This window comes from Hemitrygon akajei, chromosome 19 (assembly GCF_048418815.1).
Source record: "Hemitrygon akajei chromosome 19, sHemAka1.3, whole genome shotgun sequence".
NCBI lineage: Eukaryota > Metazoa > Chordata > Chondrichthyes > Myliobatiformes > Dasyatidae > Hemitrygon > Hemitrygon akajei.
Genome location: NC_133142.1, coordinates 55,010,757 through 55,026,149, shown reverse-complemented (window position 1 = coordinate 55,026,149; position 15,393 = coordinate 55,010,757). Strand labels below are relative to the sequence as shown.

General features: G+C 37.7%; 1 protein-coding gene across 1 annotated transcript in view; it reads right to left on the bottom strand.

Annotated features, from left to right (window-relative positions):
• Positions 1 to 15,393, bottom strand: part of dnah1 (dynein, axonemal, heavy chain 1) — a 367,482-nt gene that overhangs the window by 136,275 nt on the left and 215,814 nt on the right. The window contains exons 39-43 of the mRNA XM_073072534.1: positions 12,871 to 12,990; positions 10,158 to 10,316; positions 8,176 to 8,277; positions 2,517 to 2,657; positions 750 to 910 (exon numbers count right to left, since the gene is read on the bottom strand). Of these exons, the coding sequence (XP_072928635.1) occupies positions 750 to 910; positions 2,517 to 2,657; positions 8,176 to 8,277; positions 10,158 to 10,316; positions 12,871 to 12,990 (683 nt within the window). The remainder of the gene's footprint in view (positions 1 to 749; positions 911 to 2,516; positions 2,658 to 8,175; positions 8,278 to 10,157; positions 10,317 to 12,870; positions 12,991 to 15,393) is intronic.

The following is a 15,393-nucleotide window of genomic DNA, read 5'->3' as shown; positions in this document are numbered from 1 at the left end:
AATGGCTGTTTCAGGCATTGGCTTGACTTTTCCCACCTTAGTTAGTCCTTGTCTCCACTTTACAGTCACAATGATTTTAAGGTGATCATTTATCCTTGATAATTTCAATGTCCCCTTTGTATAGGTGGCTCAGGTAATCTGGCTAATGCATTGGCAATGAATTAGCATCTGCTGCACATAAATGTGTTGGCATCAGAGTACCATTATCTGTTAAGGAGGAAAATCATGTTGATTGATCCCATCAAGGTTGGTAGTAGCATATTAAACAATGTTTTCCAGCCTGCTGGTGTTACTAAATTTGGCACGAGCTGCAGAAAACATGAGTGTGTGTTCATAGGCAATATCAAATTAACATTACTTCCAATACTTGTAGTTTGGTAATCAACACATTAACATAAACCATGCACTTTCAGAAGCTAAGGAAAAATAGAAAAAAACACAAAAAATTATGATTATTATTAGAAAACACATGCACTAGAATTATTTCATAATTAACCATATACTATATATTCCAATACATACAAATAGGCAGACATTGTGGTATGAAATACAATATTTGCATCACATACATGATTATCCAAGAGCAATGAATTCTTCCTTTGTAACATGAAGAAGATGGTGGTCAGAACTAATGGAAAACTGACTAAAATTGCCATCATTTTAGAAGCTAAAACATGCTTGGTAGTTTACTCGGCTGATGTGAATTGCTGAATTCTTTAAATTCTGTAGTATATTATCCACAAACTTACCGCTTATCAAGTTTGCTGTCAATAAAATCCTGTGTTTGATTAGCCGATGTATGAGCTGAAAATATCAGAAAATGGGAGATGTAATCGGGATGCATTTTTTTAAGAAGTTTGTCAGAGATGACAATGGTCTTTCCAGTTCCCGTTGGTCCAATGCATAGCACCTTATGGGGATGAAAGAAAATAACAAACATCAAGATTGATGTTTGAGAATATTAATAACAAAAATCAAAAGTATTAGTATAGAAAAACAATGTTTTTAATGTAAGAAATAAGATCCAGCAAAAACATATTCTGATTAGTTTCTAGGGTTCTTTCTTGTATTGGAAGATGGTACAGAAAATGCCATCACTTGTAGAAACTCCTTCAATTTAAACAAGACAAATTAACCAATTTTGTAAGTTCACTGGTACAGTCATACCTTCTATATTTTTAGATAAAGTCAAATGAAAATGTAAAATTGATAGGTTTCCATTATACTTGGGTTTTAAAAGTTATAGACCAAAGTGGGCAGATTTAGTTAAGTTATATATGAGTCATTTTGTATTTAATTGGTGGAATAAGTTTATTGCTATCATACATTTGGAAAATATATTTTAAATTCTGGTCTAAATTGTTAACAAAAGTTGTGAAAAGCAATAATCCTCTCACTGATTCTTGTGGATTCCCATATTCCACTTCCTTTTACAGTGAATTTATTTATTTAGTGATACAGCGTGGAGTAAACCCTTCCAGCCCTGTGCATCATGCCGCTCCAGCAACCCCACAACCCCGATTAACCCCAACCTAATAACGGGACAATTTACAATGATTAATTAACCTACCCGGTATGACTTTGGACTGTGGAGGAAACTGGAGCACCTGGGGAAAACCCATTCCACAAGGAGAACCAACACAGACACCTTACAAAATGGTGCTGGAATGGAACTCCAAACTCTGAAGTGTCCAAACTGTAATAGTATCACGCAAACCACTAATTTCTATCCTTTCTGTCTTGAAAACAAGTAGATGTCCATTCTTTCAGATTTCCACTACCTCAACATGCTCTCATTTTATTTATTTGGAAATCTGTGTACTAAATCCACAATAGTATCCTGTCTATTCTTTTGTTCTTTGTTACCTTTTTCAAGAACTGAACGAGTTTAGCCAAGAAAACTTACCACAGACTATGTTCTCTTTAGTTCTTCAACAGTATTCTGATTAATTTGTGCATCACTAAAGTCAATGTGTTTATTTACTCCTTCTCCTTGGATCTACCTATCACTTACTAGCTCCATCTTTTTATACTGGACCATCATCGTCATCATGTTCTGTATTGTATGATGTGGGTAATCCCGGACTTTGACCGTGATTGTTCTTGGCAATTTTTCAACAGAAGTGGTTTGCCATTGCCTTCTTCTGGGCAGTGTCTTTACAAGATGGATGTTCCTAGCCATCACCTATACTCTTCAGAGATTGTCTGCCTGGTGTCAGTGGTCGCATAACCATGACTTCACATGACCCTGATTTTGGGGGGGAGGGGCTAAACAGGTGCTACATCTTGCCCAAGGGTGATGAATCTCCACCTTGCCACCCTTATATACTGCATATCTCCCCTATATCTTTCAGCCTAGATGAAGGGTCTCAACCCAAAATATCCACTATTTCCAGAATAACATTAGTTCTGCAATAGGGCCACTTGTACTTCTTCCCTGGATTGATTTCAAGATTCATTGGTGCAATTGATCTGAAGGACTCCATTCCTCATTAAAACTGATAAGAGTAACTTACTGGTTTCTTGTTGATTAGAAGCATCGATAACAAATGCGACATGCGTATGGTGTCCTGGGTTGGAATAATAATGTCAGAATAATTGGTTTCTGGTGTAATTTCTACTTCAGGTGCAGAAGTAATCCAATGGACCCACTGTACCTGTTACATAAACCAGGGTAATTAAGTGATACCAAAACCATAATCACAAATTCATTAAATATGTACTGTATGTTCTAAAGAGAACTGACATCCACATAGTAGTAAACTTGTAAGTAGTTTTGAGAATTAATTTGAATAGATTCAGATAAAGAAGGGAGAATGCACTAACTAACCTATCTTTTGCTGGTTTTTACCCTTTAACTTGGCTTAAAACTTTGATCACTTTACTGATGACTGGAGAGGAACAATTCCAATACAGTGGCCAATATCAATAATATAATGTTGAGATTTTCATTCTTGATTGTCACATAGTGGAACTTATCACAGAAGTAGTCAACAGTACTAGAGAGGCAAGAAATCTGATGTTTGTGAGACTTGTAGAAATAATACATGAACGCTTAAGGGAAAATTTTATTCTGTCCCTGGCACAAAATCCTGATATGGTAGCATCTTTTGTCCCATTGTTGTCAAGGCTATTTGTATTACACTGTGCATTTAGTACACACTCCAAGGAACAGATTTCCAACCTCTTGGAAACTTCCTGTCCTTTAATGACAGCAAGTTTTTGTACGTAAATGTAAATGCAATAAAGACCCATTATCAATTATTCAATAAAATTGTTGGTAATGAAAATAACATACGTTGAAGAGATGGTGAAAGTTTTGTCTTTATCAGTCATGGGATCTTTCATTGGCAAGCCAGCATTTATTGCTGATCTTCAATTACTTTTTTGAAGGTGTGGTTCACAATTTCTTGAAATGCTGTAGTGCTTATGGTGAAAATATTCTAACAATGCTGTTGGGAGGGAAGTTTTGTGATTTAGACCTAGCAACAAAGGAGATTTAGCCCTATACTTCCAAATCATAATGCTGCGTGGCTAGGTGGCAAACCTAAGAGTATTGGTACTCACTAGCGCCTGGTAAAATATTGGAAGATACTGTCAAAATAGCCTTGGTGAGTACTGTCATTAATTTTTTGAACGGTATGCACAGCAGCAATGGTGTGGCAGCAGTGGAAGAGATTAGAATTGGAATTGGTTTGTTATTATCATGTGTAATGAAGTACAGTGAAAAGCTTGTTTTACACACTATCCATATAGATCAATTCATTACACAGTGCATTCAGGTAGTACAAGATAAAACAATTACAGACAGTGTTATAAAGTGAAAGATCTAAAGAGTAAAAGCAATGCAGTTAGACAAAAAGGTACAAGATCATGATGAGGTAAATTATGAGGTCATAAGTTCATCTTATTGTACAAGGGAACCATTCAATATTCTAATAACAGCACCTTGAACCTGTGGTATATTCCTTTAGGCTTTGGTATCTTCTCCTTGATGGGAGAGGGGAGAAGAATGAATAAATGGGAGTTTGGGGTCACTATCTGCTTTATTGAGGCAGTGATAAATATAGACAGAGTCCATGGAGGTGAGGTGACGTGCTGAGCTGTGTCCACAACTCTCTGCAGTTTCTTGCGGTCATGAACAGACCAGTTGCAATACCAAGCTGTGATCCACCAGATAAAATACATTATAAGGTGCTTCAATAAAAACTGGTAAAGGTTGATGGAGGCATGCCAAATTTCTTTAGCCACCTGAGGAAGCAAAGGCTTTGGTGAGCTTTCTTAGCCATGGTGTCAATATGGTTAGATCAAGACAAGGTTCACTCCTAGGAACTTGAAGCTCTCAACCTGAGCATGGGAACATGTGCACTGTCCTCCTTCTTAAAGTCAAAGATCAGCTGCTTTGTTTTGCTGATATTAAGGAAAAGGTTGTTTTCATGACACCCTGTTACTAAAATCTCTATCTCCTTCTGTACTCTGATTCATCATTATTTGAGATCCAGCCCACTATGGTAGTTTCAGCTGTAAACTTGTAGAATGAGTCAGAACAAAATCTGACCACACAGCCATCTTCACAAGGTAGATAAGGGATGTCAATCATTTGGGCTGCATTGTCCTGCATGATGTCAAACTTCCTGAATGTTCTTGGAAGGTGTTTCTTGAAGGTACTCATTCAGATAAATTGAGCTAGTCTATCATGCCCTGACTGCATTTTTAATTGTGGAAAAGGCTTTGAAGAGTCAAGACGTGAGTGACTTTGGTTTTCCAGCTTCTGACCTGTTCTTATAGCCACAATATTCACATGGCTAGTGCAGTTGAATTTCTCATCCATTGTGATCACTAGAGTGTTAATGACAAGACAATCAAATGGTGTAACTATTCAAAATCATGGATATTTGGTTAAATTCTCATCTTACTGAAGACAGATGGTAGAATGATTGAAAGGAAATTGATGTATTGGATCTATTCAACTTTTTGTGGAAAGGATACTTAATTTTCAAGCAACACACAGAACATGCTGGAGGAACTCAGCAGGCCAGGCAGCATGTATTGAAAAGAGATAGTCCACGTTTTGGGCTGAGAACCTTCAGCAGGACTTAATTTTCAAAATTGTTATTTAAATGCCAATATTGTAACTTTACAAGATTGTCTACAGGCATCACTGGTACTTGTAGTGTCATCTTTAGTACTATAGCTGGGTGTTGTATGGTCCCAGAGTTCATACTACAAACATATAAGAGCATTTGTCACAATATAATGTGGAATTAATTGAATTTTCTGATGAATGAATTCAGCATTGGTGGGGCTTCAGAAAGAAGTTGAGAAGGGTAAACCATTTGATGATTTAGGCTGAACATGGCTTCAGAGGCAATAATCTTATTTTGGCATTCACATTCTGAGTCTACTGTTGATGTAGATAGGGATATGCTTGGAGTCTCCTCTTCCTGTTAGCTGTTTAATTGGCTACGACTCCAACAATGTAAAAGGGCTGTAAAAGTTTGTCAAATTGTTCAGATAAGTTTCCTTAATCAATACACAGAGGTCCCATCTACAGGGAGTGTAATACTGGATCATCTATTAAGGAATGAGACTGGGCTGGTGACTGATGTTTACATAATGCAGTTACCTTCAAGATAATCATGGAGAAGGATGGGTCTGGTCCTCAGGTTGAGTTTCTAAATTGAAGAAAGGCCAATTTTGATGGTATCAGAAAGGATCTGGCAAGTGTAGAATGAGACAGGTTGTTTTCTGGCAAAGATGTGTTCAGTAGATGGAAGACCTTCAGAAGTGAAATTTTGAGAGCACAGAATTTGTATGATCTGTCAGTATAAAAGTCTTCAAGGGATATTGAGGCCCTAGTTAAGAAGGAGGTGAATAGCAGATATAGGTAGGAAGGAACAAATGAGATACTTGAGGGGTATAAGAAATACAAGAGAACACTTAAGGAGGAAATCAGGAGGACTAAAAGAAGGCATGAAGTTGCTCGTGCACAAGGCAAAGGAGAACACTGAGGGCTTTTACAGATATAACAACAGCAAAAGGATAGCAAAGGACAAAATTGGTCCCCTTGAAGATCACAACGGTCATTGTTGCATGCAATAAAAAGAGATGGGGAAGACCTTAAAAGGATTTTTTTCATCTGTATTTCCTCATGAGACAGACACAGAGTCTATAGAAGTGAAACAGCACAGCAGTGAGGTCATGGACACCCCTCCCCCCAGAGCAGGATGGAGCTTTTGCTGTCTAGAGGCAAATTAGGGTGGGTAAATCCCCAGGGCTGTTCCCTTGGACCTTATGGGACCTTGTGGCTAGTGCAGACACCCCAGCACAAATATTTAAAATGTCCTTTGCAACAAGCGAGGTGCTGGAGGATTGGCGGATAGCTCAAGTTGTTCCATTGTTTAAACAAGGTTCTAAGAATAAGACAGGAAATTATAGGCCAGTAACTTTGACATCAGTAATAGCTATGTTATTGGAAGGTATTCTAAGGGACCAGATGTATAAATATTTGGACAGGGAAAGGTTGAACAGGCTAGGGCTTTATTCCCTTGAGTGTTGGAAAATGAGGGGAGATATGATAGAGGGGTATAGATCGGGTAAATGTAACCAGTGTTTTTTCCACTGAGGTTGGGTGAAAGTAGAACCAAGGTCATGGGTTAAGGGTGAAAGTTGAAATGTTTAAGAGGAACATTAGAGAGAACTTCTTCACTTGGAGGGTATGAAAGTGTGGAACAAGCTGCCAGCAGAACTGGTGGATGCAGTTTGATTTTAACATTTAAGAAAGCTTTTGTTAGGTGCATGGATGGGAGGGATTATGGAGGGCAATGGTCTAGGTGCAGGTTGATGGACTAGGCAGATTAATAGTTTGACATAGACCAGATGGGCCAAAGGGCATGTTTTTGTGCTGTAGTGTTCCATGACTCTATTCATGAGTCGACATGGTGGGATTGCATAAGTTCTTGCTGTTTATCATGTATTTTAACTCTACGAGTCTAGGATATCCTTGGTACAGGTCCCAACATGTCCTTCTGCATTTCTCCATGAAACTACAGATTTTAGTGAAATGAATTTCTATTGCTAATGATGACCAGCGTTTTTGGCCAGTTTTGAGCTGCTAGCTGTGTTGTATACCATTAAGAACAAGGTGTCCTCTGAGTGAAGGTGGGATTCCAGGGTGAGGATATAGTTGTGCATTCCTACCATTACTGTCATGTACATGTATCTGGAGTAGTTAGATTGGTAATGACTATGCTATATTGATTCGACCCTCAGTTAAGTTTCATTAGGACCTGATATCGATCAAATGTGGCATTTGCTTTCAGAACTTACACAAATCAATCTGTGGTGGTGCTATGACACAATGCTTGCTGACCTCTTCCATGTATGTTTTGTGCCATTTCTATATGTACTGCTTCTTCAATGTGATTTATCAGTTTAGGAAAATGCCAGGTGTTCCCCAGCCTGTTTTGAATTGGAGTTTGAATTGGAATTAATATCGAGGACTCGTAGGTTCACTTCCTCCAGCAGAATAATCACTATGCTGACACCTCTGGTGCGCTGTTCTGTCCATGGTAAAAGGCACACCTAGGAATTATGATGAAGGACTCCAAGACGCTGTCTGTAGATTATGATTCTATGAATACAAATAGATGATGATGTTGCTTGACTCATCTGTGGGGGCAGTTTAGGCAGCAGTCCCAAAGCTGTCTAAGATGAGAGTTTTCCGAGAGCTTTTGGACTGGGAGTCACTTTTGCCTGTCTAAATTCAATGTCACTGCCAGGTGGTTTATCTGGTTTCATGCTCATTAAAGTTTTTTAATACAAATGAATGGGTTACTAGGTGCCAGAGAGCAATTAATACTTGGAGTAATATGAGATCCAGACCAGATAAGGTGGAATATTTTCTTTCCTGTAGGGTAAATTAGATTCATTTCTATAAACTTAAAGCTGTTTTATTAAATCATTGAACTATCTGTATCTAATTTACTCTGTTCCCTGATTTCTCTGATGAAAAGTTGGTTGCATCCCCAGGTTATCAGTCTAGTAATTTAATTATTGTTCACATTAGTAATTATTCCAGTGTTTCACATTAGAACAAAAATATATGAGGTTATACAAGGAGCTCCATTCAATTCAGTGAAATGCTTGGTAGCAGAGACCTAGAAATGAACCCACCCTTTTCTCAATGTCCTCCTCTTCATGACTTGTATTGGAAAATCCAGCATCATCCAGTTGATAATCATACACCAGCCCATCATCAGGGAAACGCAATGCTATCTATAATGGAAAAGATAATTTAAGATTATTCATTTCAGCCAGAGTGGAGACAACTGAACATTTCCCTGGTCAATCAAGATAGGTGATAAATGATAAATGATTGTGACTGGTTTTATGTAGTTTATATAAAACTAATCCCTCTCTTCTTTGGAGAAGATACCCAACTTTAAAAGGAGACATTCCTATATTTTCTCCTTCCTGCACACCTTAACTGAACTCTGCTTGGGAGAATCTGATAATTCTACTAATTCTGCTTGGGCAGTTATACTTGTATTCATGCATGAGATGTGCATATACATAGGTCTCTGGGCAATTACAATGATATCCATTAATGTCAATCAACCTCACAATTTATTCACATACTAAATTTTCTCAACCATTATTGCAATCTTTCTTCCTGGTTATTATTCTCCAATTATTCATCCACCTTAAAATTTCTCCCTATCTATCCCTGGCCCAACACATTGATGCAATCATTAAGAAGTTATGCTAGTGACCATATTTCATTTGGAGTTCCAGCAGATTTGATACATTACCAAATACTGGTAAATTTCTACAGATGTATGGTGGAGAGTATTCTGAATGATTGCATCACCACCTGGAATGGAAGTGCAATGTGTAGGATCAAGAGGCTGGAGAGGCTTTAGAGTCAGCCAGCACTATCACAATCTCGCACCACTGAGAACATCTTCAAAAGACACTGCCTCAAGAATGTAGCACCCATCACTAGGGACCTCACCATTCAGGACATGCCCATTTCTCATTACTATCACCGGGAAGGAGGTACAGGAGGCTGAAGACCCTCACTCAACACTTCTTCCCTTCTGCCATCATATTTCTGAATGGTCCATGAACACTACATCCCATTATTTTGCTTTCACATTTATTTATTTAAACTTACAATAACTTCTTGTATATTTATTTATTGGGCATTCATACCTTTATTTTATTTACTGTAACTTATGGCTTGCACTGTACTACTGCCACAAAACAACAAATTTCATGACATGTCTGATTCTGGCTTCCAACTACCTATAATTTTGTCTTCTTCTCTGCAACCATGTTCTTCCTATATCCTGATGCCCTTTGCTTACAATCTACTACTCTCTTCTGACCTTTCAACTTTTGAGACTGACAGGTAGTCACCCACTTCCGCTATCTTCCACCAACCTCCCTACCCATCCCACTGTGTCTTTTCTCTGTCCTAGCATTATGTGAGATAACAGATTAACAGTGTTTGACTATAAAGCCCAGGGCTTTCCACATGAAGATTAAGGTTCCAATCTGCAGTTTGGTGAGCATTGTAAGGGTGAGTCATTCAGCTGTGAGTACCAGAAACAGGTGGCCATCATGTTTTGTAGTAATCTCCGTTTATTGTAAACAACATTATGAACTTAAATTACCAATGTGACAAAATTGAGATAAATCTGATCAGCAAATAAGGGCATCAAAACTTTACCAAAAAATAACATCAGATAATGTTTATTTGTCTCTACATTAAAGTATGCAAAATTAACAACTAGCACTAGTAACTGCTGTTCTTACTAAATATATATTGATGAATAACTGAGTAAGATTGTTCTATAATTGATATGGAGATGTTGTAACCATTAACTAAAAATACATAAGGCAGTTAGACGGCTTAAAAATATGAAATTAAGTTGGCATGAAAGAATGAAAACGTTACAAGTGACACACACAAAACGTCGACAGTGCTTCTCCCTATAGATGCTGCCTGGCCTGCTGCGTTCCACCAGCATTCTGTGTGTGTTGTTTGAATTTCCAGCATCTGCAGATTTCCTCGTGTATAAACATTACAAGTGACTGAGTTTCTAATATGAATGTTTTTAATCTCGATAAGCCATCATATTTTAACATACCTTCTCCTTCTCCATCTTCTGTCTCAACCAGTTGCTGAAAATACTGTAACCCTTAGCATCACCAGTACAACCAACACTCCAAATCAAGGAGAAAATAAACCAGGGTTCAATTAAGTCATCCAATAACTTCAGCTTTTCAATTGGAAAACCTCTTTCACCCTGTTCAAAGAAAATAGTTTCTTTATTATTGAGAAATACAGATGAAATGGCAAGATATATTTTGCATGGAACAACCATGTTTGAAAATAATGAAAACACAAGGATGAACCAATTGCTTGTGTCTAGGTAATACCTTGTTGTTAGGAAACAGGCAAGGTATTGATGATGAGATATTCCAGCTTTTGAGGTTCTGGCAACAATGTTAGAATTCAATACAATTCTACAATGAACATGATTTCAACAATGTTGGAGTTCAAAGGCAAAGGTATGTGTGGACAACAGCTTGTATTCTAATGTTGCTTTTAACATTTTCAAATGTTCATCAGACCATTTTCAAACAGATTTGTTACTGAACCACATAAGGAGAAGTTAGGATAGATCAAAGAAACAAGCCTAAAAAGATGCCTAAAAGACATAAGTGTTAGAAGTGAGGATGTCCAAGAAGTCAGAATTAAAGCAGTGCTTACATTTCTTATGGTTTTGTGCTGGAAGTTAAAAGAAAGGGAGGGCAAAATTACTTAAAAATAGTTTAAAAAAACATATTTAAGCTCCTTTGTGTCAACATCTTGGAGAATCTTTCCTAGGCCCAACACAATGCAATCATGAATTCATGTGGATGACATAATTGAGAGCATTCTGACTGCAGCACAGGCTGGTATAGAGCCTCTATTGGATAGAATTGCAAGAGACAGCAGAGAGTTGTAGACTCAGCCAGCTCCATCATGGGTACAAATGCCCCTCACCATTGAGGACATCTTCAAGAGGCAGTGCCTCAAGAAGTCAGCATCCATTACTAAGGATCCTCACCATATGGAACTTGCCTTCCTCTTATTACTACCATCAGGGTGCAGGTCGAGGGGCCTGAAGACCTACAGTCAACGATCCAAAAATAACTTCTTCCCCATCAAATTTCTGAACAGTCAGTGACTCATGTCTTTTTTTGCACTTTTATTTTGTAGTTTATTTTAATTTTGTCTCTGCCCTGTACTGCTGCCACAAACAACATGTCATATAAGTTAGTGATAATAAATCTGATTCAGACCCAAATTTAAATTGAGAGCCAGGCCATGGACCAATGAGGGTCAGTGAGCAGTAGGATATTGAGGGAATAGATCCAGATGAGCTCAAGCATTTGGGTAGGGAGGTGGTAGGAAATGGGAGGCTGCCTAGAAGAGGATTGAAATGATTAAGACAATAGATGGCAAAGGCTAGATGATTTTACTAGCTGAATTGCTGTTTTACTGGACAGAGTTAGAAAATAGCATTCAAATAAGTGACAGCAAGATGAATCTAGATTTTAGAACTGTGAAATCTTGGTTAACCAAGTATTTTGCACAATGACACAATAAATCTGATTAATTAAATCAAGAAGTCTTGGAAAATTGGGAGAGACAAATGGACTACACATTCTAACTTGTTTTGGACTCAGCTGATATGATACCAATGAACTTGTCTAGTAAAGGATGCAAAGAAATGGCACAAAAATGATATCCAGTTTTATAAAACTATTAAGAAGAAATGCTGTCAAAACCTGATCCTTTCACCAAGGAGATGACTGTCTAAAAATTGATCTTATAGTGGAACATACAATATTGTTCAGAAGTCTGGCCTGTACAAGGTGTGGAGTGATGTCAAGCTAGGATACAGGCAATAATCATACAAAAGAAAAACTTTTGGTGTAAGATTATGGGGTCACATACATCAAATTGTTCATACAATGCTCATACATATCCCCTAAAAAGCTGGCAAGATACAAAATCTTGCACACACCTCTTAAAATAATGCACATTACCATAAACTAAGCTGATGTCACAGAGCTATTCTTAAGACATGAGTATCAATGAGTAAAACAGAACCATGATAAAAGCAAACATCAAATCTCAAGTTCAAGTTACATGTACACACGTATATAGCCAAACAAAACAATGTTCCTCTAGATCAAAGTGCACAACGCAGTACATATAACTCATACGTAACACATAACGTAATGTTACCACTAGTAAATTAACAAATAATCTTGGCAGAAAAGAAGCAAGTCTTCTAGTTCACCACTTCTTCCTTAACAAATAGTACTAGAAAATTCTACATGATTGCTTGCTCTGCTCTATATCATCTACATTTAATTGTAAGTCCTTGTACCAATGCCCCGACCACTGAAACAATACACATTCTGTATATCTTTACTGATCTGCCGCATTATTCATGAGATTAGAATTAGTTTAATAGTTAAGAGGTCTCCTCTTTAACCTACTATTATCACCATCTACAAGCTACATCCAGAGCAATATGAGCTTGAAGAAAACTGGACAGTTATCTGAATGCAACCAACATCACTGTATTTAGGTGGGTAGTCTTCCAATCATCAAGATCTTTCAGATTTCCAGAGTTACTTTCCTAAATTAAAGATTATTTTTGCCTCCACCAATAAGTGCAATGGATAAGAACGATAGTGGCCAGAAGATAACATATAACAAGTTTGACAATCTTTCCCTTTACCTTTTTATTATATTTGTAAGTAGAGCTTTTTAAAGAAATTTATGTATTACAATCTGACCTCTTTTGGCATCAAAGGATTAAAGAAGCAATCCATCAGTTTCAGGAGGCTGAAGGTAAGATTGCTATCCACTGAGGTGATCACCTCATTCACTGATTTCCTCACAAGAAAAATTGACTCCTGTGACAAGAAGAAGAAGAAAAGTTAAGATTGTTTGGTTTATAAATGTATTTATTTAAGAGACATTGACCCTATATGCTGAAGTGCAACAAAAGAAATAAGAATTTATTCTAGTGAAATCAGGCTCTGGCAAAGTCAATCTCATTCATATCTAATTCTTTAGTACATATATGGTTTCCTAGTTACAGTAAAACTCCATTTATCCAGTGTGATCAGGAGTTTGGTAATTTAAGGCTAGCTGATTTTCTAGACCATTGTATGTTATTCTGATTAATTCTCCAAGAACTTCCAATGAAACCTTTTACATGTTACACAGTAGAATAACCCATTTTCAGTAAAACCAATTAGTTCAGACGGAGCATGAGAAATAAGACCCTTGTAAGTTTCAAAGGAAAGTGGGAAACAGGATGAGGTGAGTTTCAAGGAATTGGGAAGTGGAGGTGCTGGCCCTGATGGGTTGGAGAGAGTGTGGGAACAGAGCTCCAGAGTGTAAAAGGGAGTGTAGGTACTTGGACTCCATTGTGTAACAAGAAATTCTGCAAAAGGGCTGCAGTGTATGAGGAGTGTAGGAACTGGGGTAATTGTGTATTAAATCCAAGGTCAGTCAAATAACACATGATTGTTACAAGCAAATCTTTTAGAGATCATTCATTAATTCATATTCCCTGTGCACTTCAAATACTGTATATAATTAGATAGCTACAGGCGGAACTTCTCACAGGGTAAGCTGTATAGTCAAACTGGACTCTGAAACCTGATGTAGGGTCTCGGCCCGAAACGTCGACAGCGCTTCTCCCTATAGATGCTGCCTAGCCTGCTGTGTTCTACCAGCATTTTGTGTGTGTTGTTGTTTGAATTTCCAGCATCAGCAGATTTCCTCGTGTTTGCTCTAAAACCTTACAGGTTTCTGCAGGATTCTCCACAGCGATTCTGTAATCAAATCTAAATGATGACACCATAGCCAACAGGATTACATTGTGCTGTACTTTATATGAACAGACCTTTCTCTATACTCTGGAGACATATTAATAAACTGCCATGTTCTATGTAAGTACCTAAGGCCTCCACAACTCTGTTGAGCCTCCAATGCATTTGTTGACTCTACACTGGTGATGAGGATAGGACAGTGCAATCACCAATGCTATGAACTGTGTGACTGAGTGGGGTAGAACCCAGAAATTTAGCTAGATTGTAAAAGCAGTCAATAATGAAGACTGAGGCTCAAGAATCACATTGTGTACACAGTAAGTGTCAACAATCTCTCAAAATCAGAGGTGAAGAAATTGAAAAATGTTTATTCAAAGGCAGGTATATGAAATGAGTGGGACAACGTTATTATCATTATCAGCAAGAACATCTAACCTTTCACCACAGAAGAGTTGGCTACATATCAAAAATGTGTTTAAAAATGTGTTAAGTAACTCCACCAGTCTAACTTTGGAAACTTTGTATAGCCACATTGAGGGAAGGAAACCTAGCCAAAGAAAGACACCTCCACCCCAGACAGAAATAAAAATATTTTTGAGAGAATAAAAACACGTGAGCATTTTGACCTCCTGACTACACACGGACATCCGGGCGCGATCTGAGAGAAGTCATTCAGGTGTACTAATGACAGTCAACATAAATTTCAGGATGCTTCATGCAGATTGTTTGTTATTTACATGATTCCTAAGATGTAAGAGTTGATGCCATATTCAGTCAGCTGTTGTAAAATGTGCTAGAGGAGAACATCACAGTAAAAATACAAGTAAGATGCAGACAGAATAGTGATACAGGGCCCCACAGTAAATCCTAAAGTTGGTGTTCAGTCAGCATCCAGGGTGAACACTGCAAAGACATCAGTCTCAGTAGAACAGCTTAAGATGCCCCAGAGAGTGGAAGACCCGTGTTGTGTCTGAATCTGTAAATTTGTAAAGGTGGATACCTGAATATCTGTAACTTTTTTAGTTCTGTTTTTTAGATGGCAGCAGTGTAATATATACTATATTGGTTTTAAAAGGTAATTATTGTTTTAGTATTCTGCTTGGTAGTTAATTGCTGCCTGGTTGTTACATTTTTGTAGAGGTTTCCGGAGATAACCATCTATGTACTATACATCAATGTTCAAATATAGTGTTGGCCAGAAAGAACTGCAATCTCTGAATTAGCAAATAGAAATGAGGCCATTTTGTGAGACTGTCCTTGTAGCCACTGTTTTGTGAACTGTTTGTGAACTGGTTCTTGTTCAAGGGTAGCTGAACCAGAACACAGGAGTTTCTGCTAATGATCTGTTAAACCTGAGGCTATTTTCAGATAAGAAGTTCTTAATTTGTAAAGTGGCAAGCTTGCAGAAAGAACAGTCTGTTAACTAATCATCTGGGCCCAGTGTTAGGCTGATCTGGTTAGACTGGTTCGAACCAG